This window comes from Taudactylus pleione, unplaced genomic scaffold, assembly GCF_031769625.1.
Source record: "Taudactylus pleione unplaced genomic scaffold, aTauple2 ptg000053l, whole genome shotgun sequence".
NCBI classification, from domain to species: Eukaryota; Metazoa; Chordata; class Amphibia; order Anura; family Myobatrachidae; genus Taudactylus; species Taudactylus pleione.
In genome coordinates this window covers 30,467,501-30,484,803 of record NW_028284455.1, presented here as the reverse complement: position 1 = coordinate 30,484,803, position 17,303 = coordinate 30,467,501, and the positions used below count along the sequence as shown (strand labels likewise).

General features: G+C 46.1%; 2 protein-coding genes across 4 annotated transcripts in view; both read right to left on the bottom strand.

The window, feature by feature from the left end:
* The window catches only part of CNOT10 (CCR4-NOT transcription complex subunit 10), a 118,409-nt gene extending 110,158 nt beyond the window's left edge, over nt 1-8,251 (bottom strand). For 2 of the 3 annotated variants that reach the window (XM_088462771.1, XM_088462773.1), the window contains exons 1-2: nt 8,120-8,251; nt 6,706-6,812 (exon numbers count right to left, since the gene is read on the bottom strand). In XM_088462771.1, the coding sequence (XP_088318897.1) occupies nt 6,706-6,727 (22 nt within the window). In that variant the 5' untranslated portion in view covers nt 6,728-6,812; nt 8,120-8,251. Of the gene's footprint in view, nt 1-6,705; nt 6,813-7,942; nt 8,036-8,119 lie in introns of those variants that run through there. The other variant, XM_088462772.1, reaches the window with a different exon arrangement.
* Nucleotides 8,252-16,223: 7,972 nt separating this feature from the next.
* Nucleotides 16,224-17,303, bottom strand: part of LOC148535331 (zinc finger MYM-type protein 1-like) — a 2,632-nt gene continuing 1,552 nt past the window's right edge. Inside the window, exon 2 of the mRNA XM_088462671.1 lies at nt 16,224-17,303. This exon is cut by the window's right edge and continues 977 nt beyond it. Within this exon, the coding sequence (XP_088318797.1) occupies nt 16,224-17,303 (1,080 nt within the window).

Below are 17,303 nucleotides of genomic sequence, written 5' to 3'. Positions count from 1 at the left end.
ACGGAAAACTGGTGACCAGAGCAAAGCCCATCTGCAGCACAGGTGCGACAGGGCGGGAGTCCTGTGGAACCCTATGGACTTCGTAGAAATAGAGATAACAAGGGTAAGTTCTTACCATATCTCATATTTTCTACTTCAGGGTCCATAGGGTATCCACAGGATACCTTGGGGATGTCCCAAAGCAGTATCCTTTAAGGGCGGGGACGCTCCTGTGCAGAAAGGAGAATCCGCCGCCCGAAGGAAGCATCCTGAGAGGCGAAGGTGTCAAACCTGTAATACCTCACGAAGGTATGGACAGAAGACCACGTAGCAGCCTTGCAGATCTGAACTGCCGAGGCACCACGTCGAGCTGCCCACGAAGGACCCACAGACCTAGTGGAATGAGCCTTCAGAGAAGGAGGGACCGGTAGGCCTTCATGAAGATAAGCTTCAGAAATAGCCATACGGATCCAGGCTGCCAAAGTTTGCTTTGAAGCAGGCCAACCCTTTTTACAGAAGCCATAGAGGACAACAAAGCGTCCGACTTCCTAAACGAAGAAGTGCGGTCAACATAAGTCCTTAAGGCCCGCACAACATCCTAAGAGGCCTCACCCACGGAAAGACCCGGTGAGTTAAAGGCCGGAACAACTATTTCCTCGTTAACATGAAACTGGGAAACAACTTTGGGGAGAAACTCGGGCCGAGTGCGGAGCACTGCCCTGTTCCCATGAAAAACCAAGAAAGGGGGTCTACAAGAAAGAGCCCCTAACTCAGAAACACGTCTGGCCGAAGCAACGGCCAGAAGGAAAACAGTCTTAGCTGTTAGCCATTTAATATCCACTGAGCCCAGTGGTTCAAACGATGGTCCTTGGAGAGCCCTCAGGACCACAGCCAAATCCCAAGGCGCCACAGGTGGAACAAAGGGCGGCTGAATACGGAGAACACCTTGCATAAAGGTGCGCACATCCGGGATTGTAGCAATCCTACGGTGAAACCAGACAGATAGGGCCGAAACCTGTACCTTCAAAGAAGCAAGGCGAAGCTCATGATCTAGTCCCGCTTGCAGGAAGGCGAGAATCCGAGACAGACGAAACTCCCGCGGTGCATAACCTCTCGGTCGACACCACTGGAAGAACGTATGCCACACGCGATGGTATATCCTCGCGGAAGACGGTTTCCGAGCTCGTAACATGGTACGCTCCACAGAGCTGGAAAACCCCCGGGACCTCAGCATGGCCGTCTCAACAGCCACGCCGCCAAAGACAGCCGAGTCAGGTCCGGGTGAAGACAAGGACCCTGAGACAGAAGGTCCAGTCGTAGCGGCAACCGCAGAGGACTGTCCACGGACAGACCCTGAAGGTCTGAGAACCAGTGCCGTCTGGGCCACGCGGGAGCTATCAACAGGAGCGTCCCTCCTTCCTGTTTGAATTTCCGGATTACCCGTGGAAGAAGGGAGACCGGAGGGAACAGGTATGCGAACCTGAACGTCCACCGGACGGACAGAGCATCCACCAGAGACGCCCCTTCGTCTCTTGTGCGAGACCCGTACACCGGCAACTTGTTGTTGTGCCGGGACGCCATGAGGTCGATTTCTGGAAGACCCCACCTGTCCACCAGTAGTTGAAAAACGTCCGGGTGCAGGGACCATTCCCCTGGATGAACGTCCTGGCGACTTAGAAAGTCCGCCTCCCAATTTAGCACTCCCGGGATGAAGACCGCTGATATGGCCAGAAGATTGCACTCCGCCCAAACCAGGATCCGAGAGACCTCTACGAGAGCCGCCCGACTGCGAGTTCCTCCTTGCCTGTTTATGTAGGCCACGGTGGTAGCATTGTCCGACTGGACCTGCACCGGGTGACCCTGGAGAAACCGCTGTGCCTGCAGGAGAGCATTGAAGACCGCACGGAGTTCCAAGATATTTATTGGAAGCTCCGCTTCTGTCGGCGTCCACCTGCCCTGGAACAAGTGTGGACCCGAAACTGCTCCCCAGCCCCGAAGACTGGCGTCCGTTGTCAACAGGACCCAATTTGGAACCCAGAACGGACGTCCCTTGTTGAGGTGGGTCGTCTGTAACCACCACGCAAGGGACAGGCGAACCTCCGGGGTGAGCACAATCGTCTGGAACTTCAGAAACTGAGGCAGCCCGTTCCACTTGGACAGGATCAGGTGCTGCAGAGGTCTGGAGTGAAACTGGGCGTATTCCACCATGTCGAACACCGACACCATGGAGCCCAGTAACCTCATCGCCGAGTGTAAGGACACCCGGCGGCTGTGCAGACAACTGCGCACCCTTGACTGTAAAGCAGAGATCTTGTCCTCCGTCACGAAGATCCTTTGTTGTCCCGAGTCCAATAAGGCTCCAAGATGCAGAATCCTCCGAGACGGGATTAGAGTGGACTTCTGCCAGTTGATTAGCCAGCCGTGCCGTTGCAGCAGTGCAATGGTCAGGTCCAAGTGGTGTAACAGGAGCTCTGGAGATCCTGCCACCAATAACAGGTCGTCCAAGTACGGCAACATGCGGACTCCTTGCAGCCGCAGAGAAGCCGCCATGACCGCCATCACCTTGGTGAAAACACATGGTGCTGTCGCCAGGCCAAAAGGTAACGCCCGAAACTGGAAGTGGTCGCTGCGGATTGCAAACCGAAGGAACTCTTGATGGCGCAAAAGAATAGGGACATGCAGGTAAGCGTCCTGTATGTCCAATGACACCATGTAGTCCCCAGGTTCCAGCGCCAGAATGATGGACCGTAGGGTCTCCATCCGAAACTTCGGGACCCGCAAAGACTTGTTGAGTGCTTTGAGGTTGAGAATCGGACGATATGACCCATTGGGTTTCTGTACCAAAAATAGATTTGAATAGAAACCCTGGCCCCTCTGGGAGAATGGAACCGCCACTATAACTCCAGCCTGGAGCATAGTGTGCAATACCTTCCGCAGCTCCGTAGCCTTGTTCCGGTCTGATGGTAGACCCGTGGTGAAGAATCGAGCCGGGGGTCTGTGCCGGAAGGAGAGGGCGTACCCGTGGGAGACCACCTCCAGAACCCAAGTGTCTGTCGTAGTGAACGACCAACACTGGGAGAACTGCAGCAGGCGGCCTCCCACCCTGGGATCCCCCAAGGGGAGACCCAGACCGTCAGGCCGCAGGCTTGTCATCTGGCTTGGGGGCCGGACGTCTGGTACTCCATGCCTGTTTCCGGGGCTTGACCGATTTCTTAGGGCCAGCCTGTCGAGGAAACGACTGTGGTTTGGGCCTGCCCTGGGCCCTAGATGACCGAAAGGACGATGGTCCAGAACCAGAAGGAGCAGCGGCCGACTGGAGACAAGCAGATTTGGCTGCCGCCAGCGTGGCCACAATCTTATCCAGATCCGGACCGAAGAGAACTTCTCCGGTAAACGGCAACGCTTCCAGACCTTTCTTGGAATCTGTGTCCGCCTTCCAGGATCGCAGCCACAAGGTGCGACGAGCAGCTACCGCTGCTGAAGAAATTCTAGACACCAGAGTACTAATGTCTAGAGCCGCCTCGTTGATGTAGGTGGCCGAATCACGGAGATTGCCAATCAACTCCGCCTGTTCGGCCGGACAGTCGGATTCAAAAGAAGCCTCTAATGAATCCGCCCAGCGCTCCATCGCTCTGGCAACCCAGCAAATGGCCATAGCCGGCCGTGCTGCCCCCCCTGCAAGGGAATAAGCGGACTTCAGGCAGATTTCTACCTTGCGGTCCGTAGCATCCTTAAGGGAGGACATGGATGGCATCGGCAATGTGGCACTACGGACAAGACGGGTCACGTGAGAATCCACCTGTGGAGGGGAATCCCACTTAGCAAAATAATTATCCGCGAACGGATAAGCCACCGCCAGGCGTCTCTGCGGCTGGTATCTTTTGCCAGGTTGTTTCCACGCCTCCTCTAAATGGTCCACCAACTGACCCGAAAGAGGAAAGACTGTGGCATCGCCCTTCACATCTTTGAAAAAGGCATACTTAGATTTAGCCGCTGGGGGAACTTCGTCCTCAATCACCAAGGCTGTGCGGACCGCCCGAATAAGTCCAGGAATATATACTTTGGACTTAGCATCAGCGTCCTTAGTATGGAGAGGTTCCTGATCGTAAGGATCCAGAATCTCCCCATCATCAGACGTCCCTTCGTCATCCTCATAAGGAGCGGACAGAGACGCCAGCGGCCTTTTATGAGGCCGCATCACAGACTCCCCTTGCAACACATCCGTCAAGTGCTGTACAGAACTCGTCAGGGAGTTAACCCACGCTGGCTCCTGAGAACCCGGGAGCGGGGAAATAGGGAGACTGTGGGGTACCACCAATTGTCGTGGGAACCCCTGCATGGGTGACGACACCACAGACTGCTGGGACAAACCCATCGGAGTAAACGCGGGCTGCGGAGCTAACTGGCCCACTAAAGCTGTTAACGCCTGAGCGAAACAAGCCCAGGGCGGCTCCTGTACCGATGCTGTAACCGTAATAGGCCGCGCCATGGACAAACACTGCCGGCAAAGGCCCTCCGCGCTACCCTCCCCCTCCGCTAACGGTACTTTGCACGTGGTACACTGTAGCCGGAGGGGAAAATCACTTTCAGACATGATGGCACCACGTATGTGACCTCTCTCACCAATTAAGTATTAAATAGGCGAGAGACCACCCTGCAGCACCGCACCGCAAGGGCTTTAGCAGAAAGAACAGGGACAGTAATAAAGCTGACAGTTTAGAGAAGAAAGGTTACAGGCAGCGCTAGCACAGTCACATACAATGCAGAGAAATAACAATTCCTGCACTAACAGCGCTGATCACTCAACTACACAGACACAGGGCCTGGTAGGACACAGCGCTGCATACACAGACCTGAGCCACAGCGGAGGAGAGGTATGCGGGGGGACCCAGACCACGATGCTTCCTTCCAGACTTCCAGCAGCGTTCACCATGCGTTGCAGAGAAGATGGCCGCCGAGGAGCAGAGAGAAGCTGGCCTGGGGGAGGAGCGCTGACACAGGACCAGTCAGCACAGTGCAGAGAGGGCTGTGTGCAGCGGGGGAGGCGCCGGCTGTGAGACAGGGAAGGCGCGCTCCCCTGGCATGCATTTAACCCCTGGGACGCCGCAGCGCTACCGCTCTGCTGCGGTCCGCTGTCCCAGGGGGTAGTGGAAAGCGCAGGTTCAGTACCTGGCTCCACGCTGCAGCCAGTCCCCAGGGAGCCCCCTGCCTGGGGACTTAGGACCATGTGACCAGCGGGGACCCACCGCGGGACCCCGCTGCTTACCTTTGTCCCCCTTGGATCCGGCCATGGTCCGGAACATCTGGGGTCACCGCTAGCTGTGACCCCAGATGCTCACCAGCATCCCCGGATCGGTACCGGCGTTCTGGTACCGACGGGGGTGTAGGGAAGACAGCATGGACGTCAGGACTGACTGTACATGCTGTACATCCAGATGTGCAGCCACAGCTGCACTGAAGAAAGCTTCAGGGGCTCTTCTAGCCCCCACTCCGACAGGTGCACCCGACGCCGGCCGGGCACCAAACTAAACTGAGGTGCCTTGGCCCGGGGGCGGGGTATAGGAGGGGGACCTAGTGCATCCTGGGAGGCTGAAAGCTTAACTCTTTGGTGCCCTGCGACTGACGTCACACCTATACCCCAAGGTATCCTGTGGATACCCTATGGACCCTGAAGTAGAAAATGTGGATTTTTTTTTTCTCAGCCCCTGAGGTTGCGAGGAAAAAATGTAAAATAAATCAGTGTTCCACGAGGGAATGCAGGAACTAAATAGATCCGGGCTGTCAATTAGTCACAGTTTAAACCCTGCATCTAATTGGATAAGCCCCACAGAGTAACAACGTTGAAGGGTGAGCCCTTATATGAGGTATGCCAGAATGCTCATAACTACTACAGCATTCTACACCTAACCACACAGACTTTGCTCTATTTATTTACAAATAATTTTACCAGAGGGGAAACAGTGAGTCTGTTCTATATCTATCAAACACGATTGCAGCCTGGTTACAGGAAAGAGGCATCAGACAGGAGTTTTGTAAGATCTTAGACAGGCTGCAGTTTTAAGTGATAGGGTGCGAAAAAACAATTGAATTCCCCCTCAGAATAACGCATCTAAAGTGACAGGAGATCATGGTGCGATATTCGATTGTTTTGGGGGTGCCCGTGTATATCGCACGTGGGCACCAAAAGTGACAACTTATCGCACATGCCTGCTCGCAGAAGTGTGTGCTCCCATGGCGGTCTGCGCCAGAACAGGGCAACAATTGAATTGCTCTGTCAGGCACCCAGCACTATCAGCCGCGGGCAAAAAGATTTGAATTCCATCCTAAAAATGGGAAGATTGGTAGTTGAAGGCAGAGCAGATAGATTCCTTATTGAATTTGGAACCATTACCAGGCCTCTGGAAGTAGAGCTTTGGTTCTAAGTGCTGTAAACTGCAGCGGGGAAAAATACATTTCTGTTCAGATATTTGCTAATTCGTACATAATACTTTACTGATAAACATGAAAAGTGCACTCTACACCTAAACTGTTGGGACAGCCAGCATTGAGCTGCTAACTTCACAACGGTGGGTTTTGTAGATACAAAGCAAAACAAAATGGCAGACTCACTGCAAAACTTTATGAATCTAAGCAAAACATTTATGGGCAGGATTTTACATTACATCTATGTTCAAACTATTTTGGCAATATATGAAATATAAATCATGTTTATGTACAAGTAATTACCTCCAGCTTTATCGGCAGCCATTTTTGGCCTGTTCCAGATTAATGAGCTCTTGATGCCACCTCTGAAGCCTGCTTCTTATTGAACACTACAACACTTTTTTTCCCTTCTGGAAACAAAATTAAATAGGAAATTCAACAATATTCAAAAATGTATCCCAATCAAATGTCTCTTACACCTGTCAAAACCGTAATGCAGGTGTAATAGGGTATTTGATCCACGGGAGGTTTCTGTCCTCCTTGAGCTCACCCTAGGACCCCTGCGTTACGATTTGACAGGTGTACCGCCCCAGTCACACTCCGCACCCAGTAAATCTGAGGAAAACTGCAATTCAAACACACTGCTGACAACAATATAACATTTCAGAAACAAGCATTTCCCCATTTTATATTTTTTTTACTTGCAAAGTGCCACAAGAATTCTGTAGCGCCAGACAAAGGACATACAAAGAGTTACATAAGTATAAACAATTTCAGAACTTTTACAATGTTCATTTACATAACTATGTAAATAAGACAATGGGAAGAGGGCTCTACTCACAATGAGACATTTTATATGCATAATGTGAATACAATTTCTCAAACTATTTAAAATCACATTAACATTTGTAAACTAGTATAACAGATAAGAGGACAGTTGTAAAAAAAAAAAAAAAAAAGACAAAAATAGCAACATGTGCTGAATATAGAGCAAATCAAATACAACCTAGAGTCCAGTACTTGCTATGTGCACAGTGAATGCCAATGCCAGGATATGGAAGTGCAGGTGTTATAATGTTAAACATAGCGCTTCACCACAGCTGAGGAAATCCCTTTTATTATACAAGTGGCCACCCCTCATTACAGTTATAGGTCTCATTGAAAGTCTAATCACTGTGCCAGAGCAACTGAGGTGGTCATGGGATAGCGACGATACGAAGACGACTTGTGAGAAATTATCTTCCCTATATGCGCTCTCATCTGAAGCTCAGTGTTTCAGGGTTTCCACGATCCAAATCCCCACCAGTTTAATTTCCTGTATATTCCTGGCCAAAATTCCCTGCAACAATGTGACCTTACCCTGCAGTGCTACATTCAGAACATGGAAGATGCCCCAACTACAGAGTAGCAGATTACAGAAAAAGAAGAAAATATATTTTCCCGGATTTAGAGGGGACACTACCAGTGATAATATAACTTTCCCTGCCATGATCAGAGTGTAATCTCCCTGTGTCCAGGAAACCACAGCAGTGACAAGTACCAGTTACCACCGCTCCTGCTGATGACATCTCCCTGTAGTTAGGGATGAAACCTGGAGGTGGGAACACTGCGGTGTTCTGTCTATGAGCTCCATCCTCATGCCCCTCCCGCCCCGTGCATGGCCGTTCCCTGGTCCCCTCCGCCGCACCGGCTGACAATTCACTTCGCAATAACTTACCGGTTACACAGCAACCTGCCGAGCGCTCCGTACAGTACCTACAGCTGTCCCAGGTGCCTCCGCGCATGCGCCCCTGCCGCTTCCGGTGATGCTCTGACCCTGTGCTTCCGGGAGGCATGCCAGCCACATCCGGGCGTCAGGGTAACGTAAGACTATTCTCCTGTCCCCTACGCGCCGCCATCTATATGAAGACCACTGCGTATGGTATTACTACTTTCCAGTCTATGGAACAATTGCCACTCTACCGTAGGTGTCAGTGCATTGAACAACTCCAACATGATCCGTTCCAACAGGTACAAAATGTTCTGCTCTTGGACTTCCTTCTTAACTTATGACTGCAGCCACCTGTGATAAAACACCCTTCTCATCAGTTAACTAGTTCAACACAGGTGACTGCAATCTTAAAATAGGTGGGAAACCCAAGAGCACAGCATTTTGTACCTGATGGAAAGGGTCATGCTGGACGGTAGGCAGTTACTATCCACCTGGACATAGAGTGGGAATAGCGTAACATAGAGCAGAGGTTCCCAAATGTAGTCCTCAAAGCTCCCCAAAAGTTCAGGTTTTAGAGATATACATGGTTGAACACAGGTGGTTAAATCAAATTGGGTGAGGTACTAATTAATTCACCTGTGCTCAGCCATGTATATCGCTAAACCCTGAACTGTTGGGGAGCCTATAGGACTGCGTTTGGGAACCTCCGACATGGTGGAAGCTGCTGAAATCAATTTCGCAATACTTTTCAGGTGCATGAAAGGGAGGGGTCATAGGAAACAAAAAAACAGAAAGGGGGTATCTCCCAGATGTTGTACCTGCAAAAGGTCCCTGTGTAGGTCACTATTATGAGAAGCTGTGAAGTTGGCCTGGTGGCTTACCATGTATTTGCAAATGCATGCAACAAATATCTCTGAATCTCTATTGCCATATAATTTTCTAGTATTGTTGCAGGTACAATTTAGTGTGCTGGGGGTCACCCCCCTTTCTGTCTTTTTGTATAGAGTGGGAATAGTAACCTAAAGCAAACGACCGTGGCCCAAAGCGTACATATTTCTACTATTGGTGGCCAGATACTAAAGTTGAGACAAATAATATCGCTGCCAGGGCATGGAACCGCACTTCCGTCCTCACTCCATGTCACGTACGGGTCATTTAGCTGAAGGGGTACTAGGATCAACCCTAAAAATCCTGGGTTATTGCACGGGAATGTGCGTCAACCCAGGATTTTTGTCATTGGAAATGGCTCCACCCTGGTCCAGTCACCTGGGAAGCCAACCCTGCTAGCGAGCAGGGTTTTTCCCTGGAAGCACCTGGATAAGGCTCACTGTAAACAGGTGACCCGGGACATCTGGCCCAGGACCTGTTTACAGCACAGGGAGAGGCGCATTCCGGCCCAAGAAGATTATATCATCTCCAAGCGCTGGCAATGGAACCTGCGTGCAGAGTGAATGGCGCCGATCCAGGAATAACCAAGATCGTCATTGAAGTGGAAAAGGGGTCTGTCCCGGCTTTTTAACTGTGTTCCAAATTTCGGGTCAGACTGGGGACTTAGGTGGAAAAGGGGTATAAGTCAGAGAGCAACGCTGCAGGTATTCAGTCTCATGGTCGACATGTACCATCAAGGAGAGGTCTTTATAACCTCTCATCCAAAAGTCTCACAGAAAATCAGATTGATCTTCTCACTAGGGGTTAATAGTTTGCCCCTTCCTCTAAACCCAATTTCTTTGAGTTATTCGTCGAATTAGATAGGTTTATGCGCAATATGTGTCGCAAGAGATATTTTGCAACAATCAAAAATTTAAGCTTGTCCTATTGTGTTAGATACCAATGATCAGCCTGCATTGCAGGAATTAGAAGAATTATTAGGTGAACAGAATGCCCTGGAGACTATCAGACCAATCTATAATATAAATACTTCTTTAAATAAATCAAAATTTGTTAATAAGTCAAATTTTTTTTCCATTGAGTCATAAGAGCTCATACATTGAGGCTTTTTACAAACAGACATTGGAGGAATTTAGGAAGCTGTGTAAATGGAACAAAAACATTTTGGTTACAAACAGAACCTCCCTCCTGCAGAAAGAGCAGCAATTAAATAACTTGTTTCTGATCCTACGATTATTGTTAATTTAGCAGACAAAGGAGGGGCTGTTGTAGTTCAGAATGTTGAGGACCACTTGCTAGAAGCTAACAGACAGTTGTTTGATGAGGTCTTTTACAAAAAAATCTCATCGGACCCTAGTACTAATTTTCAAAAAAAGAACTGAGATCTCTTTTGGATGAAGCTTTACAAATTGGAGTCATTTCAAGGAAGGAATTTAATTTTTTATATTCTACACATCCCATCACTCCCACTTTTATCATTTGCTGAAAATTCACAAGTCACTATTTCACCCACTGGAATAGCCTATTATTTCTGGTGTAGGGTCACTCACAGCTAATCTTTTCTCTACGTTGATCATTTTTTACAATCACGTCACCTCACTAAAGTCACATTTGAAAGATACCACAGAGTTTTTGAATTCCATTTCCACTGTAAGTTGAAAATCTCATTATAAATTTCTTACTTGTGATGTGAGTTCGTTATATACTAATATTCCCCATGAAGAGGGCATTAAAGCAGTAGAGACTTATTAAATGACATGAATATTACTGATGATCATCGTAAGTTTATTCTTTCATCAATACACTTTATTCTTACACATAACTATTTTTTGTTTGATCACCGTTTTTATTTACAGCGCACTGGAACGGCGATGGGAACCAGGTTTGCTTCAAGTTTTGCTAATCTCTATATGGGCTGCTTGGAGGTGGAGGTCAATTGGAGGGGGCGATTTGGCGTAAACCTGGTCCTCTACAAACGGTATATTGATTATTTGAGATGGGGATTACACTTCTTTTGCAGAGTTTATGGATCACTTAAATGCGAACAGTTTTAATCTTTTCTTCACGAGCACTTTTCACTCTTCCACAATTACCTTCCTTGGTATCAAATTAGAGGTACTAAATTATGTTATACAAACTAGAACATATCAAAATTATGTAGACACTAATAACTATATTGATTACACAAGTAATCATTATAAGAAATGGTTAGATAATATTCTGTCAGGCCAGTATAGAAGGATTCAGCATCATTTTTCATCCAAAGAAACTCAAACAACAAGTTTCTGTAATCACTCAAGTTTTTAAAGAGAAAAACTATCTGGAATCGTTATTACAATGTTCGTTTGAGACAACTTTAGATCTAAATAGGTGTTCTCTCCTGAATCCGGTGAAACATAGTCAGAAGCAGTGGCGGATTTTGACTAGGGACTGCGAGGCTGCAGCCCCCCCTGTAAAATCCCCCACCTCAGTGTAGTCAGTGCAGTCCATGCGCCGGTCCCAGCGCCTGACAGATCAATTGTGCAGGCGCCGGGACCCGGCTAGGAGGAGCGGGTGATCGAGGTGAGTAATTGCACCCTCCCTCCTCTTTTCAGCAGAGGCAGCCCCCCTAATTTAAGAGGGTAGGAGCCGCCACTGGTCAGAAGACTTCTCATGTAGACGGATCAAATGGCTTTTTTTTCTAAATACAATAGGTGTTAAAATAAGATAAAATACATCTTTAAAAAGAACTATGGTATGTTACATTTAGACCCGATTCTTAAAACAGAGTTGGATTCTAAACCTACTATCATTTTTAGGAAAGCCCATATTTGAAAAATATATTGTCAACTTGAGGCTTTCTAGATACACAGTATGAGAACGTTGTATCTAGAGGGCCTCAATGAAACCATTAAATTGGATTTTTGAAATTCCTTTGAGAATTATGGCTCTTCAGTCTGCTTTTCCTTTTCTTTGCAAATTATATAGTATTGTCCCTTAATAGGTATCTACACTCTTGATTCATTATTTTTTTATTTATTACCACTTATTTATATAGCACACACATATTCCGCAGCCCTCTACAGAGAATATTTGTCCATTCACATCAGTCCCTGCCCCAATGGAGCTTACAATCTATATTCCCTACCACATGCACACACACATGCACACTAGGTTTCATTTTGTTGGGACCCAATTAACTTACAAGCATATTTTTGGAGTGTGGGAGGAAACCGGAGTACCCGTAGGAAACCCACGAAAGCACAGGAAGAACATACAAACTCCGCACAGTTAGGCCCGTAGTGGGAATCGAACCCACATCATTACCAATGTTGATTTATTTTGCTGTTTTTATATTTATATATATTCAATGATATTTACATAATATGTATATATTGTTTTAATAATCTCCCCCCCCTTTTTTTTTGTTTTCACTATTATTTTTATTATTATTATTTATTATATAATTAGAGGTGATTATATATAGTTATATCTTTATTGGAGTCTCTTTGCAGCATTTTATTGATATAAATATGTTTTTTATTTAATCACTTTTGAGCTATTATTTTGCTGTAGGTATACTATGCAAGAATATGTAACAGTTGTGTTACTTTAAGTCAGGGGTGGGGAACCTTTTTTCTGCCAAAGGCCATTTTTTTATATAAACATTATTCGTGGGCCTGGTGCAAGCCACACCTTTCCATGTGATGCCACATGGGGCGGGGTCACAATCGCCGGTGAATACAGCAATGCCCAGAGTATCCTCAGGATGCTCCGGGGAGCTATAAGGGCAATGGTGTGACTATCTGAAGGACGCTCCAGGTGGCACTGCTGCATAGATTCTGGCTGCAGAGTGCCATTCTAGGTGCCAGATGAGGCTAGCAGAAAAAAGCTCAGAGGGCTAGACCAAATGATTCCGGGGGCCTTATACGGCCCCCGGGCATGAGGTTCCCCATCCCTGTTTTAAGTGGACATATCTGACTTTTTTTTGAGCTGCTATTTGATTGTAGTGAAACATGTTGAATTATGCAACAACTGTGTCCTTAGTGAGTGAATATATATGATTGGTTGCAAGTGGTATATAATGTGACCATATGGACTCAGCCTACTACTTTCCTTTTGAAAAAAAAACCTGATAAAGGGGAGAAACGCATCAAGCCTCCTACAGTTACTATTTTGTCTGAACTATTGACAGTGCTATTCATCTCCTGTTATTCGCTGCATACTGCCTATTGAAATCGTTGCCTATTTTCTCTTAAGGCGGGTATCCACAACCCGACTGAAAGACTGAACGATAATGATATCGTTATCGTTCAGTCGTTAATAAACTGACAGTGCCCACACTGAACTATATATCGTTCAGTCAAGGCACCCTCCCTCCTCCTTGAACATGGTCAACCTGACGATATTGTCAGGTTGACCAGCATGTTCGGGCGATGAGCGATGCCGGCAACGACCATTGTGAACGCGCATTGCTTGTCGTTCAGTCGTCCATTAATATCACGTAGTGAATACGCACCATTACTGTGCGGTGCCGGAGTATCGTTTGAGAGATTGAACAGCTCCCAAGTGAATCACTCACGAGGGCATTGCCCTGTCCAGCGGGCTGACTATTGTGGTCTGGTGTGCTGCTGCATGTGAATCTGCAGGTCTGTACCTGGCGGCAACAGTGCGGGAGGAAAGTTGCTATTGTGTGCGTCAATCAGCACAGTCTCCAGCTCAAAGAACCGTGATTCCCGTTTGGACGATAGCTGTCTGACCTGGAGGTAATAACTTGGCACAAATAATATGATGAATGACACCGAGTGTCTAATTAAAGCTGCATACACAGGGTACGATCTGTACCACCAATGACTTGAAAGATATCTTTCAAAGATATCTTTCAGTGAAGTCATCCTGCCACATCTCTGAACAGGCAAAGTTGACAATATCGTGCAAGTTGGCCTGCATGTACGGACGATCATAGATATCGTTATCGTTCATGCGGGAACGCACATCGTTGGTCGTTCACTGCATAAAAATGAACGATATATCGTTGAACGATATCATTATCATTCATATCGTTCATAGATATCGTACCGTGTGTACGCACCTTTACTGTTGATCTTCAGCACAACCTTTTTACAAAGAGGACTTCTCAGTTAGAGCGTATAAGCCAGGGGATCTCACACTTTTCAGTGATCACTGGAGATTTGGATTTTATCAGTGTACAACATACGTCAGTACAGCTCATGAATAGGTAATTGTTTTCGATTATGAATGCTATTATATATGCTGCTATCCAGTGAACATCATCTGTTTACAATTATTGTAACTTTTATTGATGTGACTGCAATCGGTATTTTTTTGTATCCATTATGTGAATAAATGTAACTTTTTATAACGGCTCAAAGGATATTTACTAGTACATAACTCCTTTCCCCCTTTTTTCATATATAGCACAGACTCAAATTTCTATTAACTTCTATAATTTTTAAGGAATACTGCAGTTTCCTTTGAGTCAGCTGCTTTTAAATGAAAGCAGTTTTCCAACCATTTATCAGCGCACCTGTCTCTTTTATTTAATTGGTCGACATTTACCATGTCGACACTAGAATGTCGACATGGTTCAATATGTTGACAGACACCAGGTTGACATCCTCAGAATGATGATATGTTCACAATGTCGAATATGCATTTACTAATAAAAAAAATAGTTTCAACTTGACAAAAATATAAGGGTCAATACACTTTGGTGCGAGTTGCCTTGTGTGAGCTGTTTTCACAGCAAACTTGCACTGCGAATTGCAGTTGCAATCCATTTCCAATGGTCGTGATGGTGATCCCAGACTGTGACCTCAGTCGCAGTGCTGGGATCGCAAATGCAGCAGGGGGTGTCATACAGGGGGTGTCATACACCTCCTGCTGGATTTTCATTTTGCATATTAGCAAGCACGTAATTGCAATGCTGCCTGCGTGCAGCTTTGCAATTCCGGACGAAGCTGAATCACCCCCAGAATCTACTTCATGGATGTCCCTAAATGTGATCTAATTATCCTGCTGTTTAAAGCTGGAGTCAGAAGTAATTTCTACCGACTTTGACCCCACCTACAATTGTCTCCAACTCCACAAGGGCGATATAATTGTTAGCGCTGGTGGCTGTCAGTTCCGGACGCCCGATGAGAGCATTTGAATGACTGCTCTGTTCAGGTGGGAAGCATCCGCTGGCACCTGAAAGCAGAAATGTGTGAAAAGTCTGTGGTTTGGGCACCCTAACCAGGACTTTTGACAGGTTTAGTCGCTATAAGCGGGTAAACCCTTTCTAATTAGGCATGACAAGCGTAATAATTAATGGCGCCCAGTTTGCAAATTCATTTGTTTTTGGCGCTCATTAATTATTGCGGAGCCCAAAACAATTGAATCACCCCCTCATGAGTCTGACTCCACAGCTCTGCTTAGCCTTACCCCCATAGGTAGGTGGGAATTCAGACCCAGGGCCTTTTACGCTGGCCAATCTGAGGACACTAATTACTTGTTACAAATAACAATTAGATTTCTCATTGACAATTCTAATGATGACTGAGAGGTGTTACTGTGAGTTATATGTCACAAAGAGTGTAGCTCTGTATCTCAGTTACATTATCTCCTGTAGTAGCCTTGCTTACTAATAATTATGGGCAATTAATTACTCAGGGAAGTGTCGCCAGACATTGCCGCGATGCAGGACTGCACACATGTTGCCCAATTACAATAGTGCCAACACTGCAATGCCTGCAGGATGTGATATGACATTGATCGCTCCAATATCGGTAATACTTCTTTTCCACCAAAAAACCCGGGTCCGACCTGGGTTTTCAGACATGGTCCCAACCAGGGCCGAAACTAGGATTTTTGTCAACAGGGGCAAGACAGTAATATGGCGCCCCCAAACCCCCCCTCCCCATCATAAGATGGCCTTTTCTGACATAAATTTAATGTACATCCCTTAAAAATATTAATTACATTTTCTTAAATAGAACCATCAAATGTCCAAATAATTTTATTAAAATTACAAATTTCGACAGAACAAATTGGTTGTAATGTAAAACACACAGGCACACCAAAATAATTCAAAACTGCACTTTGCCAGCTTTTTTTGCAGCAAAGATTTTTACAATATCTTCATAGCTAAGATTGGAGGCTCTCTTGTGTTCAATTGAAATTATACTGAGGTTTGTTAACCTTTCTTGACCCATGGTACTTCTTAGGTAGGTTTTAATAAGTTTTAATTTACTAAAACTCCTTTCCCCTGAGCGACAGAGACTGGAAGTGTTAGAAAGATTCTAAGTGCTGTGGTGACATTAGGATATGCCTCTTCAAGCCTATGTTTATAAATAAGTGTCAAGATGGTCGCTGGAGGAGATGATTTCATTTTTTCATCGACTTCCAATGCATGAAATTTAAAACTCTCGATTTCATGGAGGAATTCTTCTTCATTTATATCTTCCTTGTACATTTGTGCCAGTTTCTTTGCTCGTGTTTTCAGATGATTTGTTTCTGTTTTCTGTATTTCCATTCCATGTAGGAATCCAAATTTGTCATTGATTTTTTCTAGTGCTAGGAATCTCTTATTAAGTTCACCTATTATTCGATCAATAATTTCCAGTAGTGAGATCCTAAACAATTTTTCCTGTGAGATGTTAGATGCATCATCACCAGCAGTTTCACTTTCATCAAACATCCTCTTTTTCTTTCTTCTTCTAGTTTCTTTAAAATCAGTTGTAAGATTGTTAGTGTGTGCTATTTCTTTAGCCTCGGTTATTGCTTCAGACAGCGCACTATCTCTCGCTGACTGAATCAGATTTATCAGCCCACGTATATTTCTTAATGCCTTGTCAACTGTTACATCATCTCTCTGTAGATACTGACTGACACGGTCGATCTTTCTTAGGATTCCATACCAAAAACACGTGACGACTATAAATTCAAACTTGCTTATGTGTTTCAACAGAGAGTTTGCCTCTGACTTAGTTTCTACAGAAGACAGAGGGCCGGTCCCCAATTCTTCCAGGGCCTTCACAACTTTATCTAAATGTTTGTACACTGCCTCGACGGCTTCTATCTTCGCTGACCATCTCGTCTTACTTTGTGATTTTAGTGAGGTTGGGACATGTTTCTTCAAAATTTCCCATCTTGAAGTTGATGCTGCAAAGTAGAGATAGAGAGAGTGAAGTGTCCCAAAGAAGGTCTGTGCTTCAGGAGATACATCAGCAGCATGTACACCTGCTAAATTTAGTGAGTGTGCAGCACAAGGCACAAAATATGCCAATTTGTTTTCTTGGAGTATTCTTCTCTGGACGCCTTT